The sequence below is a fragment of the Microcebus murinus genome, chromosome 19 (assembly GCF_040939455.1).
Source record: "Microcebus murinus isolate Inina chromosome 19, M.murinus_Inina_mat1.0, whole genome shotgun sequence".
Taxonomy (NCBI): domain Eukaryota; kingdom Metazoa; phylum Chordata; class Mammalia; order Primates; family Cheirogaleidae; genus Microcebus; species Microcebus murinus.
The window spans coordinates 37,780,970-37,794,851 of NC_134122.1; the positions used below are offsets into that span (position 1 = coordinate 37,780,970).

The window sequence follows — 13,882 nt, forward strand, 5'->3', positions numbered from 1 at the left end:
CTTTCTTATCTATAAAATGGCTGTAATTCCCTCTCACAAGGATATGTGCAGGTTGAGTACCTGTGACAGGTTGTTGTAGGTACTCAATTATGGCTGATTACTCTTAGCTCTTGAATCCAAGCAGCAAGTCCTGACCAGCATGCTAGGAGGAATTCAGGGTCATTTTGGTCAAGGCCTAGGTCCACTATAGGCCTTTCAGTCTGCTTGATATAAGTGAATTGGGATAACCCTGACCAGCGTTCAAGGTCACAGTATCATCTGGAGCTGATTCTGACATGTCCCTGTACACAGGAGAATTCTCCAATCAAGGGAGTATCTCTAATGATACTCCTCCCTGTATTTAACTCCCCTCAACCTCATTGATATCACCCCCATTTCCCAGTCCTTTGGGTCCCAACATAGAAACATGGGCCAGTACTGCCAATCAATCTGAAACTCAGCTACAGACAGAAAAGAATCAGAAACATATTGAAAACTTTACTAGAAATATAGAGAAAAAAAAAATATAACTGCCTCAGAGGTTTCACCTCCCTTGAGGATGGATGGATAGACAAATAGATGGAGCTCCTAAGTCCGATGAGGTTGCTCCCCATCCACTTTTTCCTCCTCCAGGAGCAATGCATCTAGCTCCTCCAGCCGTTGCTGCAGCAGGGGTCCCACATCTGGGCTAGGGGCAAGCTTAGGAGTCACAGTCCTGCCAGCTGCAGCCCGTACTGTGCGAGATGGCCGCCGAGATCGAGGGTGGCTGCTGTCCCGAAATTCTACAGCCCGCCGGAGCTTCCTTGAGCTGGTGAAAATTAGAGTCCCATTTCGTTCCCGGGGTTCCTCAAAGATGGTCTCAAAGGTCCTGGACGAAGGAGGGAGAGGAGCTGGTTTAGCTGCATGCCCCTTGGTTCTAGCCTTCCCACTACCATTCTCAAGACTTCCAAATTTCTCACCTCCTGGTTGTGGGTGATTGGTAATTCTTGTTGGTATAAATTTCTTCCAAGCTGAACTCCTTCTTGTTCAGCCTAAGAGCAAAGAGGAGAGGCCACTGAGAACCCTTGGGCTAGTGGGGCCTGAAAAAGGGATAGGTAAGGGCTGGTCTCTATTTCAGTTTCTGGGCCATGTCAGGGACAGAAGTGCTGCCTGAGGCAGACAGGCAGTTCTAAGCATAAACCATGTCCACACTGAATTGAATCCTCTAGGCTGGACTGTGCTCCTTGACAGGAGACAAAGCTACACTTCAGGGGACATGTTTGGCGCCCTACACCTGTTTAGCCAAGACAGCTCCATGCCCATTGAGCTTCTCACCTGATTGGTCGGGGCAGCCCCATTGGTGTAAGGTTTAGCTGAGGACGGGCTGGTGTCCTGCGTATTCTGAATCGAGAGACCTTTCCAATGGTCTGCAAAAATGGAGCAGAGGGTGAGTGACATGGGCTCACTCAGGTCCCCACCTTTCTCCTCTCCCTTGTCTGTAACCCTACCTTGGTCTCAGGGTCTGAAAGCACCTGGTCCTTCTCCTCGGTTGGCTCCTTCACCTTGGTTGAGCCCAACCTGCCAAGAAAGTCAAGGCTCAGGGACAACAAGATTCACAGCAATATCCCCATCTCCTGCCCACTGGATACTTGGGGAAGGAGGCTGGGCCCAAACTATGGCCAGGGCTTCAAGGAGGATTTATTGAGAGCACTACCTGGGTTCGGCTGGTTCGGAGAAGGAGGAAGTGGATGCCGTGGGCAAGCAAGATGTGGCGAGAGAAGGGGAGGCTCCCACTCCTCCGAGAGGGAAGACCTCTTTCCGGAGACAGGGCCGAGGGGGTGGTGGGGCTCGAGACATTTCCCCACCACCCACAGTGTGCCGCCGTGGCCGTGGCCGTATTGGTTGGGGCGGAGCAGGTGGCCAGGTGCAGGTGCCTGGGCCAGGGGGCCCCAGATCAGGGCAGGAGTGGCTTCGGCCCAGAGAGGGCTTAGGGAGTGCTGGGGTATTGTGGTCCTGAGCCCGCCACTGGCGGATAGGGGGCCGGGGGCTGACAGATGCAGTGCCCTCAGCAGCCCCAGACTGCTCAGCCTCTGAGATGGCGATCTTCAACTCCAGCTTCATGGGGGGTGACGGGGGCTGGGGCTGTGGGGCTTTATTGGGTGTGAGGAAGATGTCAGCAAAGCTCTCCAGCTTGGAGCGGACGGAACGGAAGAGGGGGGCCAAGCCCCAGGGACTGAGGCGGGGACGTAAAAGGCTGGACGGTGGTGGAGTGGATGGGGGCTCCAGAGCAGGATCTGGGGCTGAGGAAAGGAGAGGGTCACAGGTAGGCATCCTCAGCTGCAGGTGTCTAAGCCCCACCTCTGTGGCCTCAGCTCCACCCCCAAACACTAAACTTTGTCCACAGAGGAATAAGGCTACCCCTAAAACACTAAGTCCTGCATTTAGGACATGAACCTCAAGCCTCTGAAGTCTACATCCCATCTTCACACACCTAGCTCTGCCCTGGGTAGGAGTTAAGCCCCACCCCCACCTCTCCATAGACACTTCCAAACTTAACTAGGATTTTCCAGAACCCCAAGTCGAATTCGTCTGCCTGAGTCCTTACCTGGTGGTGGGCCCTCCAGAGGGTCTGCAGGCAGGACGGATGGCTGGCATGGGGCTTCTAGGTCCCTGGGTGGAGGTGTTGGCTGGTGAACCATCGTCACAGGCTCAGTTCTGAGGTGAAAGGGCAAGGTAAAGGCTGGGAGAGCTTCCAGGTCCAGATCCACCTGAGCCAGCACCTCCCCTGTCCCTTAAGGCTACTGAACGTGCATAAGGAAGGATTAGATAGGCCAATCCTGATGCCCCTGGCTCTGGCTACCTGGCTGATGGCTGTTGCCTGGATACTGTGATAATCCCTTCTCCAGCCCTCTCACCTTTGCGCTGGGACGATGAAATTGGGGGTCTCACTGACGAAGCCCTGGATAAAAATGGGATTTTTGTGTGGAGGCAGGGAAGCCTCCTTTGGCTTCTTTAGCCTCCTATACCCTGACTCTTTCAGTCCCCAGATATCTGCTTGGGTTTACACCAAAGACTTTTTTATATAGCCTTTGCTCAGCCAGGGGCTGCCACCTAAAATGCCATCCTCCTTAACTTGAGAGAAATCCACCCAAGATTCAGGCCTCCTACCCTTCCTCTATCCCCACTGGAGTGCCTGCCCCCAGGCTGAACCCCTGACATCCTTACCCTATGTTCCCATACCTCAGCTGGGGGTTTGGGACTGGCAATGTCTTCCAGCATCACCACCAGGGTGGGCTGGGGGACCCGGTCCACCTTTTGTGAAGGGCCCTCCTCTGGGCCAGGGTTTGTCTTTGATCGCCTCCTCAGAGTAGGAGAGGACCGGTGGATGCGGCTCAAGGGCTCTCGGCACAAATGCAGTGGGTCTGGGGGCCTAGAGAGGGAACAGGAAGATCAGAGGGGCTCAGCTATGTCCCCAGCTTGCCCGCTATCCTGCCATGCTCACCTGGCCTGGGAAGACCACACGGCCTGCCGGGGTAGTGAGGCAGGTGGCTGGATGTGGACAGAATCCTGATGGTAGCTGTGGTGCCGTGGGATGGAGGTCTCTTCTTGCGACATCAAAGGGACCTATAAGAAGAGGTGTCAAGAGTAAGGTGATGGAACGTGGCTGTACTAGACAGGGTCTCCCTGTGCCTAACAGTGCCCTTAGCCACAAAGGTGACAGATATTATGGCTAGAATTCACTCAAATCCCCAAAGAACAGGTGAATTATACTGAGTTAAGGGCTAGATATTACAGAGTCCTGAGCTGCAGGGGTGGGTTATTAATCTGGGTTATTAATCTTCTCATTTAGGCTGTTTGGAAAAGTGAAAAAGACCTTGGGTGAGTCACTGCCTTATTTGGGGCCTCAGTTTTTCTTATCTGTGCAATGGAGTCAAAGACCTCAGCCTGCTGTCCAAGAATGTTGGGCTAGGAAGAAAGCAGAAAGGTTTCTCATACTTAAAAGTTGTAGGGATGTCATTCCAGCCCAGTTGGTGGTGGGGAATGGGCACTGGAGCCCCTGCCTAGGTTGGAGTGAGAGCCAAGAGGTCTCTAGCATTAGGAAGGCTGCCTGAGGGATGGGCATGAAAATGAAGTGTCTGGACATCAGTTATCTTCGGTAGGGATCTAGCCCAACTGTCATACTCAGGAGGGGCGTGGGAGAAAATAGTAGCTCTTAGTTCAGGGGGCTCACCGTGTGGGCAGCCATGACATCTTCCAGCACCACGGCCAGGACTCGCCGAGAGGCCTTTTCCAAGGGAGAAGGGGCCCCCAGGGGCTGCAGCCTCGGCCGTTTCGGGCTCCCGGCACCCCATAACGCTCGAGCCAGGGGCTGGCGGCACAGACAGGGCTGGCCAGGCGGGCTGGAGGGTGAAAGAAGCAGAGGACTGTCGCTTGAACCTGTCGTTGGCTCTGTAGTTTCCCGGTACAGCCGCCAGGATCCCAGTCTCCCAGGCTCAAGACAGGCGGGCGGGGTGCGCTCTCACCTGGAGTCCCCGGGCAAGTCCATGGGGTAAGCGGCGGCTCCGGGGGAGTCCCTGGGGGAATCCCAGGCTGCGGCCTGGGATGGGGGGGAGTGGGGGAGCGGGGTGTGAGGGCCGGCCCCTCCCTCAGGGCTCCGCCCTTCATGGTCCGCCCGCGGCTCCCGGTAGCCCACAGGCCTGCGCCCTGGGGCGCAGAAGGGCGCCCCCGGCCGGCCGCCCGGAGCAGGTGTCCTCCCGCTGCCGCCGCCTGGATCAGGGGATCACTTGCGCCCTGCCTGACACCTGCCGCGAGAATCTGAACTACGGCAGCCCCAATTCTTCCACGGCCCGAGCCTCCCGAGGCCTTTGTCCCTGCAGATTCCACGCTGGGATCCCGGTCCCGGGAGGCTCTGTTTTGGCTGGATCCCTCCCAGCGAGTGGCCGAGGACTCCAAAGCAATACTCCACACACCGACGATCCTCCCTCCCACCAGATCCCCTAGACTGGAGCCCTGCAGAAAGACTCCTACAGCGCGGTTCCTCCAATCGGACGCCGTGCAAGCCTTCTCCTCCCCCTATGAGCTTCAGCTCCGCAAAGCTCCACTCAGACTGGCGCGGCCTGAGCTTGAGCATCACCGAACTCAGTTTAGATCCCTGGGGATCCACTGTCAAGCAGATACCCCCTTCACTCCAATCCCGGGAGGTCCCGCCCTCCCTCCCCGGATCCCCACCCAGTGTTCTCCCCCAGCCCCGGACCAGATGGTTCAAATGTTTCCTTCCCCGCCCCCCACCTCCCGCCCTCTCTCCAGCCGCTCCGTGCCCTCCCCCGCGCGCAGCTCACCGCCGCCTCCCGCCGATCCCGGGTCTTTGGCAGCTCCCACCTCCGGCTCCTTTAAAACTAGGCTTACCCAACACTGCCCAACCGCCGAGAGCCTTCTTCTCGGAGCCTCCGGGCACCGCCCAATCGCCGGTCTCCGTCTTCCGGGGTAGTGAAAAACTAAGTGAAGCTGTTGGGCGGCCATCACCCCTAGGGGCAAGAAGCCCAATTGGGCATCGCCGCCATTATAATTGAGGGCAGACATCGTGGTCCTCGTTGAACCTTAGTGGAAGGGATGGCGTCATCTTTTGAGGGCCGGGCCGTGGCCAAATACAATGCCAGGTTTCCTGAAATATTGAGCCAACCGTAATGAAGCTAGAGTGTCTCCACGTTTTTTAAGGGCATCTTCCGGTTCTTTCGTTTTTAGGCCAATAAACGTCGGCTGAGTGCTAACGATATGTGAAATTCCTAATTTCCTAGAGTGGCCTCATTTGAAGCTGGTTCCGGCACCATCCTGGTTTCCTCAAGGGGGTTCCCAGAGCACAGGGTCCGAGTTTGGGAGGGGTTGGCGGAGACCCTGAGTCCGAACACCTGCGGTTGAAGACTAGGGCTGGTGCGGTCTCGGCTCCGTTGCTCACGCGGTGTCCTGGAGAGATTGGGCTGAGCTGAAGTGGGGAGGAGTCTGGGAGCGTGGAGCTTCACGTCCCCTGAGTATTGTATATTGCCCTTTTCCCCGCAGCAGTGGGATTGTCTGCGGGCCGCACAGAGGGTTCAGGGGTATCGTTGCAGGAGACCAATAACCCATCTTGGCTCGCTTCCCTCTTTCTGTTCCTGGCTCCTAGGAGCCACTCACTCACGAGGGGCCTGTCTGCTGGGGGTCGTAAATAGTCCCTAGGAGGAAGGGATCAGGAGTGGGATTCCGCTGTTGGGAGAGGCTGCACCATGGAGCCTTTACCTGGAGCCGGGCTATTGGTGGGGAGGAAGTGACATGTACTGGCTTCTTGTACTGTGAATACGTCCTCACTGGCTATTCAAAGGCCTTGCCTGCACTAACTCTCCTTCCCTACGATTCCCTGGTCCAAACTAGCCCTTATTTTCTTGATAGAACAAGAGCCAGAATCCTAGAATCCTGGGTCTGAGATAAGGTGCAGAGGCACCTCCCAGTCCAGCATCATTCTTTCTCAGGGGGGTTGAAGGATGAAAGTAATAAAATAGGATAATATGGAAAATGCACAATCAGTAAGAGCTTGTGTAGAAAGTGAAGACTCCCCAATTCTGTCCCCAAGGACTACAGTGTCTCTTTGTAACACTAGGCCTCCTGGGTCCCCTGGAAATCTGTTACAAGACTCCCAGGGGGAGTAGGTGGCAGCTCTTCTGTCCAGAGGTGTTCTCCCTCTGGATCAGGGCTGGCCATGTGGTGCCTGAGGATGTTTATTGGAGGTGTGGTGACGATTCATCCAGCTGAGATTCTTCCCAACATTAGTGAGTTGAGAGTTTTGAACCCACAGGTGCTTCCCAGGCCCCAGGGCAGGAAAAGCCTTCAAGAGCCTAGCAAGCCTAATCTGAGTTTTGATTTTCTAGGCCTCCTGAGGAAGTCAGCAACCTCAAGGGCAAAGGCAGTAATCTAAAGAAAAGGCCTGGGCCTGAGAATCTGGTAGGGAGGGTCCAGCCCTATGACCGTAATTTAGGACACTGGAGTTAATCAAATTGATGCCTAAGGTGGACTGTGGCAATCTTGGCCCTCAGCCCAGGCCGGCAAGGGTGAGCCTTCACAGCCTCACGGTCTCACCTCTGTCCTTTTTGTGACTACCATTTCAACAACTCCTACCTTACCCATCACCTGTGTGCACACCGCAGGGTGTGGCCAATGTGTACTGACCCAGCAGCAAGAGGCTCCACAGCCTCTGATGGGGATGGCACTGTGGAGATTGGCTGTGAGTGCACTTCACTATATCATTCTTCAGAAACTCTGGGCCCACTTAGACTCTGAGTCTCCCATCTTTTTAACTGTTTCTGGCCCCAGCTGTCTCATATGTAAGATGGGAACATTAAACCCTGTCATGACTATCTCAAAATAGACTTGGAACATTAAGATCAAACAAGCACATCCAAATGTGCTTGAAAAATAATTTAAGTCTCAGGCTACAGGTGAAAAGAGGATGATCATGACTGCTTCATCTTGCTCTCTGGTGCTCTCTCCCTTCTGGTCGTCAAGCCAGCTGCCCTTGATCAGTACCTTTTTGTGTATGAGCCTCTAGCCTAAGCTGCAGATCAGCCAGGGTTGGATTGTGGCTGCAGGCTGTTGAGATGGGTGGGATGGTTAGTTAGGGATGGATAGCCCTTTGCCAAGAACCAGCCCTGAGAAATGCCAAGAAGCCTTAGGTTTGGGATGCTGCTCCAATTTGCAGTAACCATTCAACAAAATTTCAACACCTCCCATGTGCTGTGCCCTGGGGAAAGACAGGTGCCTATCTCATAAGAGTTTGGAGTTTTATGTCACTGCATTTATATCCCCGTGTACAAGATTGTCACTGGCTCTACCTCTTCCTTCAACTTCAGTCCTAAAGTACCTGGTTCAGCCAGGTTTCACCCAGTCCTGCTCAATGTAACTCCTCTGAAGAGGCACTTTCAAGACCTCCCCTGAGGGCTTTTCTGCCCTAATCAGCCACTGTAATCAGCCAGGTTGCTAAAATTACTTTTTTTTATCTGAAAAAGCTGGTCCTGCCCATGGTCTACCTCCTCTCTACTCCCAGTGTCAAGAGCCACCTGCCACTAGTTCCATCCTTGCCCCCTTTTCTTGGGAGTGGGGGGAGGGTGGTAGGCAGGGTTCAGGTTTGGAGGAGCTGACTGGTAAAGTGACAGGGCTTAGGTGAGGATATCAAGAAGGAAGAAGATTTAGAGGATTGGAGAGAGAGCAAAGAAGGATGAAGGACTCTGCTTATTATATCTGAAACAGTCTGTTATTGTCTCTCAGCTCTCAATTCATCTTTCCTTGCTCTGTTAAAAATGTATCTGGGCCCTTTAAGTATTTTTTCTTTGTCAGCTGGCATCATGCTAAATTTTGGCAATAGATGGCTGAGGAGACATTACAGGAAGAAAGGGTTTTGTTTCCTGGTTCTGTGAGCCCTACTGGCAGCCTCCTGCAGTGCATGTGGGTCCTGGGGCTCCCAGCTTTTGCGGTGCAGGCAGCTTCACCAGCGCCCTGCACGGTGGCCAGCAGCATCCAAGGGCCAGCAGCTCCCCCTGGCGCCTTGCGGATGGTTTCATATTAGAGAGCGTCCTCTGAGACACCTTCCCATGGCACCCTAGAGAAAAGATTTCCAAGACCCCTCTACTATAAATAGAAAGAAATTAATTGGCCAACTAATATATATACAAAACATTAGCCGGGCATGGTGGCGCATGCCTGTAGTCCCAGCTACTTGTGAGGCTGAGTCAGCAGGATCGCTTGAGCCCAGGAGTTTGAGGTTGCTGTGAGCTAGGCTGATGCCACGGCACTCACTCTAGCCTAGGCAACAAAGTGAGACTCTGTCTCAAAACAAACAAACAAACAAAAAAAGATTTCCAGCAAGTGCCAGAGGATGGATTCCCAACAACTTCCACCATGCTCTACCCCCAGAAAATTCTGTGCCTTCTCCAAAAAGTTCTGGATCTCAGCCCCCCAGAGGATGGAGGCTTTTTCTTTTCTTTTCTTTTCTTTTCTTTCTTTTTTTTTTTTTTTTTGATTCTTTTTTATTTCGGCATATTATGGGGGTACAGATTTTAAGGTTTCAATAAATGCCCATTTCCCCCTCCTTTCTTTTCTTTTCTTTTTTTGAGACAGAGTCTCGCTTTGTTGCCCATGCTAGAGTGAGTGCTGTGGCGTCAGCCTAGCTCACAGCAACCTCAAACACCTGGGCTCAAGCAACCCTGCTGCCTCAGCCTCCCGAGTAGCTGGGACTACAGGCATGCACCACCATGCCGAGCTAATTTTTTCTATATATATTAGTTGGCCAATTAATTTCTTTCTATTTATAGTAGAGATGGGGTCTTGCTCTTGCTCAGGCTGGTTTTGAACTCCTGACCTCGAGCAATCTGACCACCTCGGCCTCCCAGAGTGCTAGGATTACAGGCGTGAGCCACCGTGCCCGGCTGAGGCTTTTTCTTTTATGCTCTATCTCAGTCTGTACAGTGATGGCTCCTTATATCTGCTATTCTTGCATTTTTAGAATTTTCTTTACTTATTATCTGGGAGTGGGCAGAATTGCATCCCTTCTCCCTAACCAAAGATATGTTCAAGTTCTAACCCCCCCCCCCCCGTTTCTGTGAATGTGACCTTATTGGGAAATATATTCTTTACAGATGTAATCATGTTTACATGAGGTCATACTAGGGTCGGATGGGCCCTAACATAATTACTAGTGTCCTTATAAGAACAGAGAAATTTGGACACATATATAAGAGAACACCATGTGAAGACATGCACAGAGACACGCAGGGAGAATGCCATATGACAACAGAAGCAGAGATTGGAGTGATGCACATACAAGCCAAGGAATGCCAAGCATTGTCAGCAACCACTGGAAGCTAGGAAGAGGGGAGGAAGGATTCTATCCAGGGTCTCGGAGCCCTGCTGATGATGTGATTTCAGATTTTTAGCCTACAGAACTGTTAGAGAATGAATTTGTGGCAATTTGTTATGGCAGCCCTAGGAAAATAATACACAATCTAATCTTTCTTTTTTTTTTTTTTGAGACAGAGTCTCACTTTTGTTGTCCAGGCTAGAGTGAGTGCCATGGCGTCAGCCTAGCTCACAGCAACCTCAAACTCCTGGGCTCAAGCGATCCTTCTGCCTCAGCCTCCCGAGTAGCTGGGACTACAGGCATGTGCCACCATGCCCGGCTAATTTTTTTTTTTATATATATATCAGTTGGCCAATTAATTTCTTTCTGTTTATAGTAGAGACGGGGTCTCGCTCTTGCTCAGGCTGGTTTTGAACTCCTGACCTTGAGCAATCCGCCCGCCTCGGCCTCCCAAGAGCTAGGATTACAGGCGTGAGCCACAGCGCCCGGCCTTTTTTTTTTTTTTTTTTTTTTTGAGACAGAGTCTCACTTTGTTGCCCAGGCTAGAGCGAGTGCCGTGGCATCAGCCTAGCTCACAGCAACCTCAATCTCCTGGGCTCAAGTGATCCTCCTGCCTCAGCCTCCCAAGTAGCTGGGACTACAGGCAGGTGCCACCATGCCTGGCTAATTTTTTTTTATATATATATTTTTATTTTTTATTTATTTTTTATTTTTTTATTTTTTTTTTGAGACAGAGTCTCACTTTGTTGCCCAGGCTAGAGTGAGTGCCGTGGCGTCAGCCTAGCTCACAGCAACCTCAAACTCCTGGGCTCAAGTGATCCTCTGCCTCAGCCTCCTGAGTAGCTGGGACTACAGGCATGGGCCACCATGCCCAGCTAATTTTTTGTATATATATTTTTAGTTGGTCAATTAATTTCTTTCTATTTTTAGTAGAGACGGGGTCTTGCCCAGGATGGTTTCGAACTCCTGACCTCGAGCAATCCGCCCGCCTCGGCCTCCCAGAGTGCTAGGATTACAGGCGTGAGCCACCACGCCCGGCCTATATATATATGTTTTAATTGGTCAATTAATTTCTTTCTATTTTTAGTAGAGATCGGGTCGTGCTCAGACTGGTTTCAAACTTCTGACCATGAGCGATCCGCCCTCCTGACCTTGAGCGATCTGACCTGAACTTCTGACCTTGAGCAATCGGCCTCCCAGAGTGCTAGAATTATAGGTATGAGCCACCTCGCCTGGCCTAATCCTTCATTTTTTTAATTCCCTGTTATAGTTCTTGTTGTTGTTCAATGAGACAGGGTCTCATTCCATTGCCCAGGCTAGAGTGCAGCGATGTCATCATAGCTCATTGCAACCTCAATCTCCTGGGCTCAAGCAATCTTCCTATTTCAGCCTCTTTAGTAGCTGGGACTACAGGCATGTGCCACTATGCTCAACTAATTTTTCTATTTTCCATACAGACAGGGTCTCAGTCTTGCTCAGGCTAGTCTCTAACTCCTGGCCTTAAGCAGTCCTACTGCCTTGGCCTGCCAAAGTGCTTGAGTTACAAGTGTAAGCCACCACAACCAGCCGATGATTTTTTTATATTAAACTTTTTCTCTCACACCTGTAATCCTAGCACTCTGGGAGGCCGAGGCGGGCGGATTGCTTGAGGTCAGGAGTTCAAAACCAGTCTGAGCAAGAGTGAGACCCCATCTCTACAATAAATATAAATAAATTAATTGGCCAACTAATATATATAGAAAAAATTAACTGGGCATAGTGGCGCATGCCTGTAGTCCCAGCTACTCAGGAGGCTGAGGCAGCAGGATTGCTTGAGCCCAGGAGTTTGAGGTTGCTGTGAGCTAGGCTGACGCCACGGCACTCACTCTAGCCTGGGCAACAAAGCGAGACTCTGTCTCAAAAAAAAAGAAAAAAGAAATCAAGTGTAGCTGGGCGTGGTGGTGCCCGCCTATAGTACCAGCTACTGTGGAGGCTATTGTAGGTGGATTGCTTGAGCCCACAAAGTGGAGACCGCAATGTACTGTGATCATGCCTGTGAAGAGCCACTGAACTCCAGTCTGAGTAAATAGTGAGACCCCATTACTAAAAAAAACAAAACAAAACCAAGTCCAGGGAGTGGTGTCTGAAAATGGTTGTGCTTCAGACAGACAGTGGTATTCAGGGGTAGGGGAGCAATGCTTGGCCGGGAGATCTATGACACAGAAAACAGATTCACATCGCTGTCACTTTTCCTCCAGAGAAAGAGGAAGGCCTAGACATAGGACAGTGGGGGCTTTGGGTCGTCAGGAAGGCTCTAAGTATGAGTTGAGATGTCCATTTATTTGTTCAACACATTTGTTGAACTTCAACCAAGTGCCAGACACAAAGACACTATGGTGGGCAAGACAGTGGGAGTGCTTGTCCTCAGTGAGAGTGACCAACAGACCAGTGCACAGTGAGATAAATGCTAAACTCAACTTATATACAGGTTCCCCAAAGAGCAAGTAAGCAGAGCCAGAGAAGAAGAATGCTTCTCAGAGACAGTGATGAATAATGTGAGAATTTAAGGAGAGGAGGTTGGGAAGGAAGACTGTGTACAGGTCACCAGAGTGTGCAAAGGTCCAGAGGGGAATATTCAGGAGACTGAAAATAATCTGGTCATCAGCCTATCAGAGCTGATATGTGCCTTTTAGAACAAATACTTTAAAAGCTCCTTTTACTATGATGAAATAAATGAGTGGAGAAATAACCCATCTATAATCCTACTTCAAAAAAAAAAATCAGGCCAGGCATGGTGGCTCACACCTGTCATCCCAGCATTAGGGGAGGTGGGAGGATTGCTTGAGACCAGGAGTTCAAAACCAGCCTGGGCAACATAGTGAGACCCTATATCTATTTAATAGAAAAAAATTTTTTTAAGCTTAGACATGAAATCTTTAAGAAAAAAAAAATTAAAAAAAAAAAAGAAAAAAAATTTTTTTAGATTTTAAAATTCTTTTGCCCATTTTCTCCTTCATAAAAAAAAAAAATTAAATTAGCTGGGCATGGTGGCACACACCTGTAGTCCCAGCTACTTGGGAGGCAGGAGGATTACTGGAGCCCAGGAATTCGAGGCTGCAGTGAGCTATGATCGTGCCATTGCCCTCCAGTCTGGGTGACAGAGTGAGACCCTGCCTAAAGAAAAAACAAAAAAATTTTTTTTTTTTTTTTTGGTGACAGAGTCTCACTCTGTTGCCCAGGCTAGAGTGTCGTGGCATCAGCCTAACTCACAGCAACCTCAAACTCCTGGGCTCAAGCGATCCTCCTGCTTCAGCCTCCTGAGTAGCTGGGACTACAGGCGTGCACCACCATGCCAGACTAATTTTTTTCTATATATATTACTTGGCCAATTAATTTCTTTCTATTTATAGTAGAGACAGGGTCTTGCTCTTGCTCAGGCTGGTTTTGAACTCCTGACCTCGAGCAATCCTCCCGCCTCGGGCTCCCAGAGTGCTAGGATTACAGGCGTGAGCCACCGCGCCCGGGCTGGAACAGTAAGATCTAAGGCAGAGGAAAAGAATGAAAGGAGAGGATGAGGATACTGAGGAAATGAGAAATGAGGGAGAAATTGTGCCCCCCACTAGATTCCCCAGCCTTAAAAAGTCTTGGAAAGGACAAAGTATCAATATACCTCCTTCTCAGGAGGGAAGGAAGATGTTTGTTGAAGGAAGGAAGAAGGAAGCAGAGCTTTCACAAATTATGTTGGAGATGGCCATGAAAAGGGACCCACCCTTGACCTCTTCGGACTAATTTCAACAGAGATTAGCTTACTGGGTTGGAATCCCTAAGAATTTTCTATGAATAGAACAGTCCTAGACCTGAGTTAAGACTCCCATTTACTCTTTTTTTTTTTTTTTTTTTGAGACAGAGTCTCGCTTTGTTGTCCAGGCTAGAGTGAGTGCCGTGACATCAGCCTAGCTCCCAGCAACCTCAAACTCCTGGGCTCAAGCGATCCTTCTGCCTCAGCCTCCCGAATAGCTGGGACTACAGGCATGCGCCACCATGCCCGGCTAATTTTTTCTATATATA

The 13,882-nt window shown here is 50.9% G+C and overlaps 1 protein-coding gene across 3 annotated transcripts; it reads right to left on the minus strand.

Annotated features, from left to right (window-relative positions):
• Positions 1 to 453: 453 nt before the first annotated feature.
• PRR14 (proline rich 14) lies at positions 454 to 8,979 on the minus strand. Of its 3 annotated transcripts, none has more exons than XM_012764213.3 (12): positions 5,298 to 8,979; positions 4,482 to 4,555; positions 4,190 to 4,358; positions 3,461 to 3,582; positions 3,184 to 3,388; positions 2,874 to 2,917; positions 2,564 to 2,673; positions 1,673 to 2,258; positions 1,467 to 1,536; positions 1,294 to 1,385; positions 939 to 1,010; positions 454 to 847 (listed from the first exon to the last, which is right to left on the minus strand). In XM_012764213.3, exons 2-12 carry the CDS (start codon positions 4,502 to 4,504, stop codon positions 568 to 570), a joined length of 1,773 nt encoding a protein of 590 aa, XP_012619667.2. In that variant the 5' UTR covers positions 4,505 to 4,555; positions 5,298 to 8,979; the 3' UTR covers positions 454 to 567. The 3 variants fall into 3 exon arrangements, with proteins under 3 accessions (XP_012619667.2, XP_012619668.2, XP_012619669.2); XM_012764214.3 differs by having other exon boundaries at positions 3,199 to 3,388; positions 5,298 to 6,892; XM_012764215.3 differs by lacking the exon at positions 4,482 to 4,555.
• Positions 8,980 to 13,882: the final 4,903 nt, after the last annotated feature.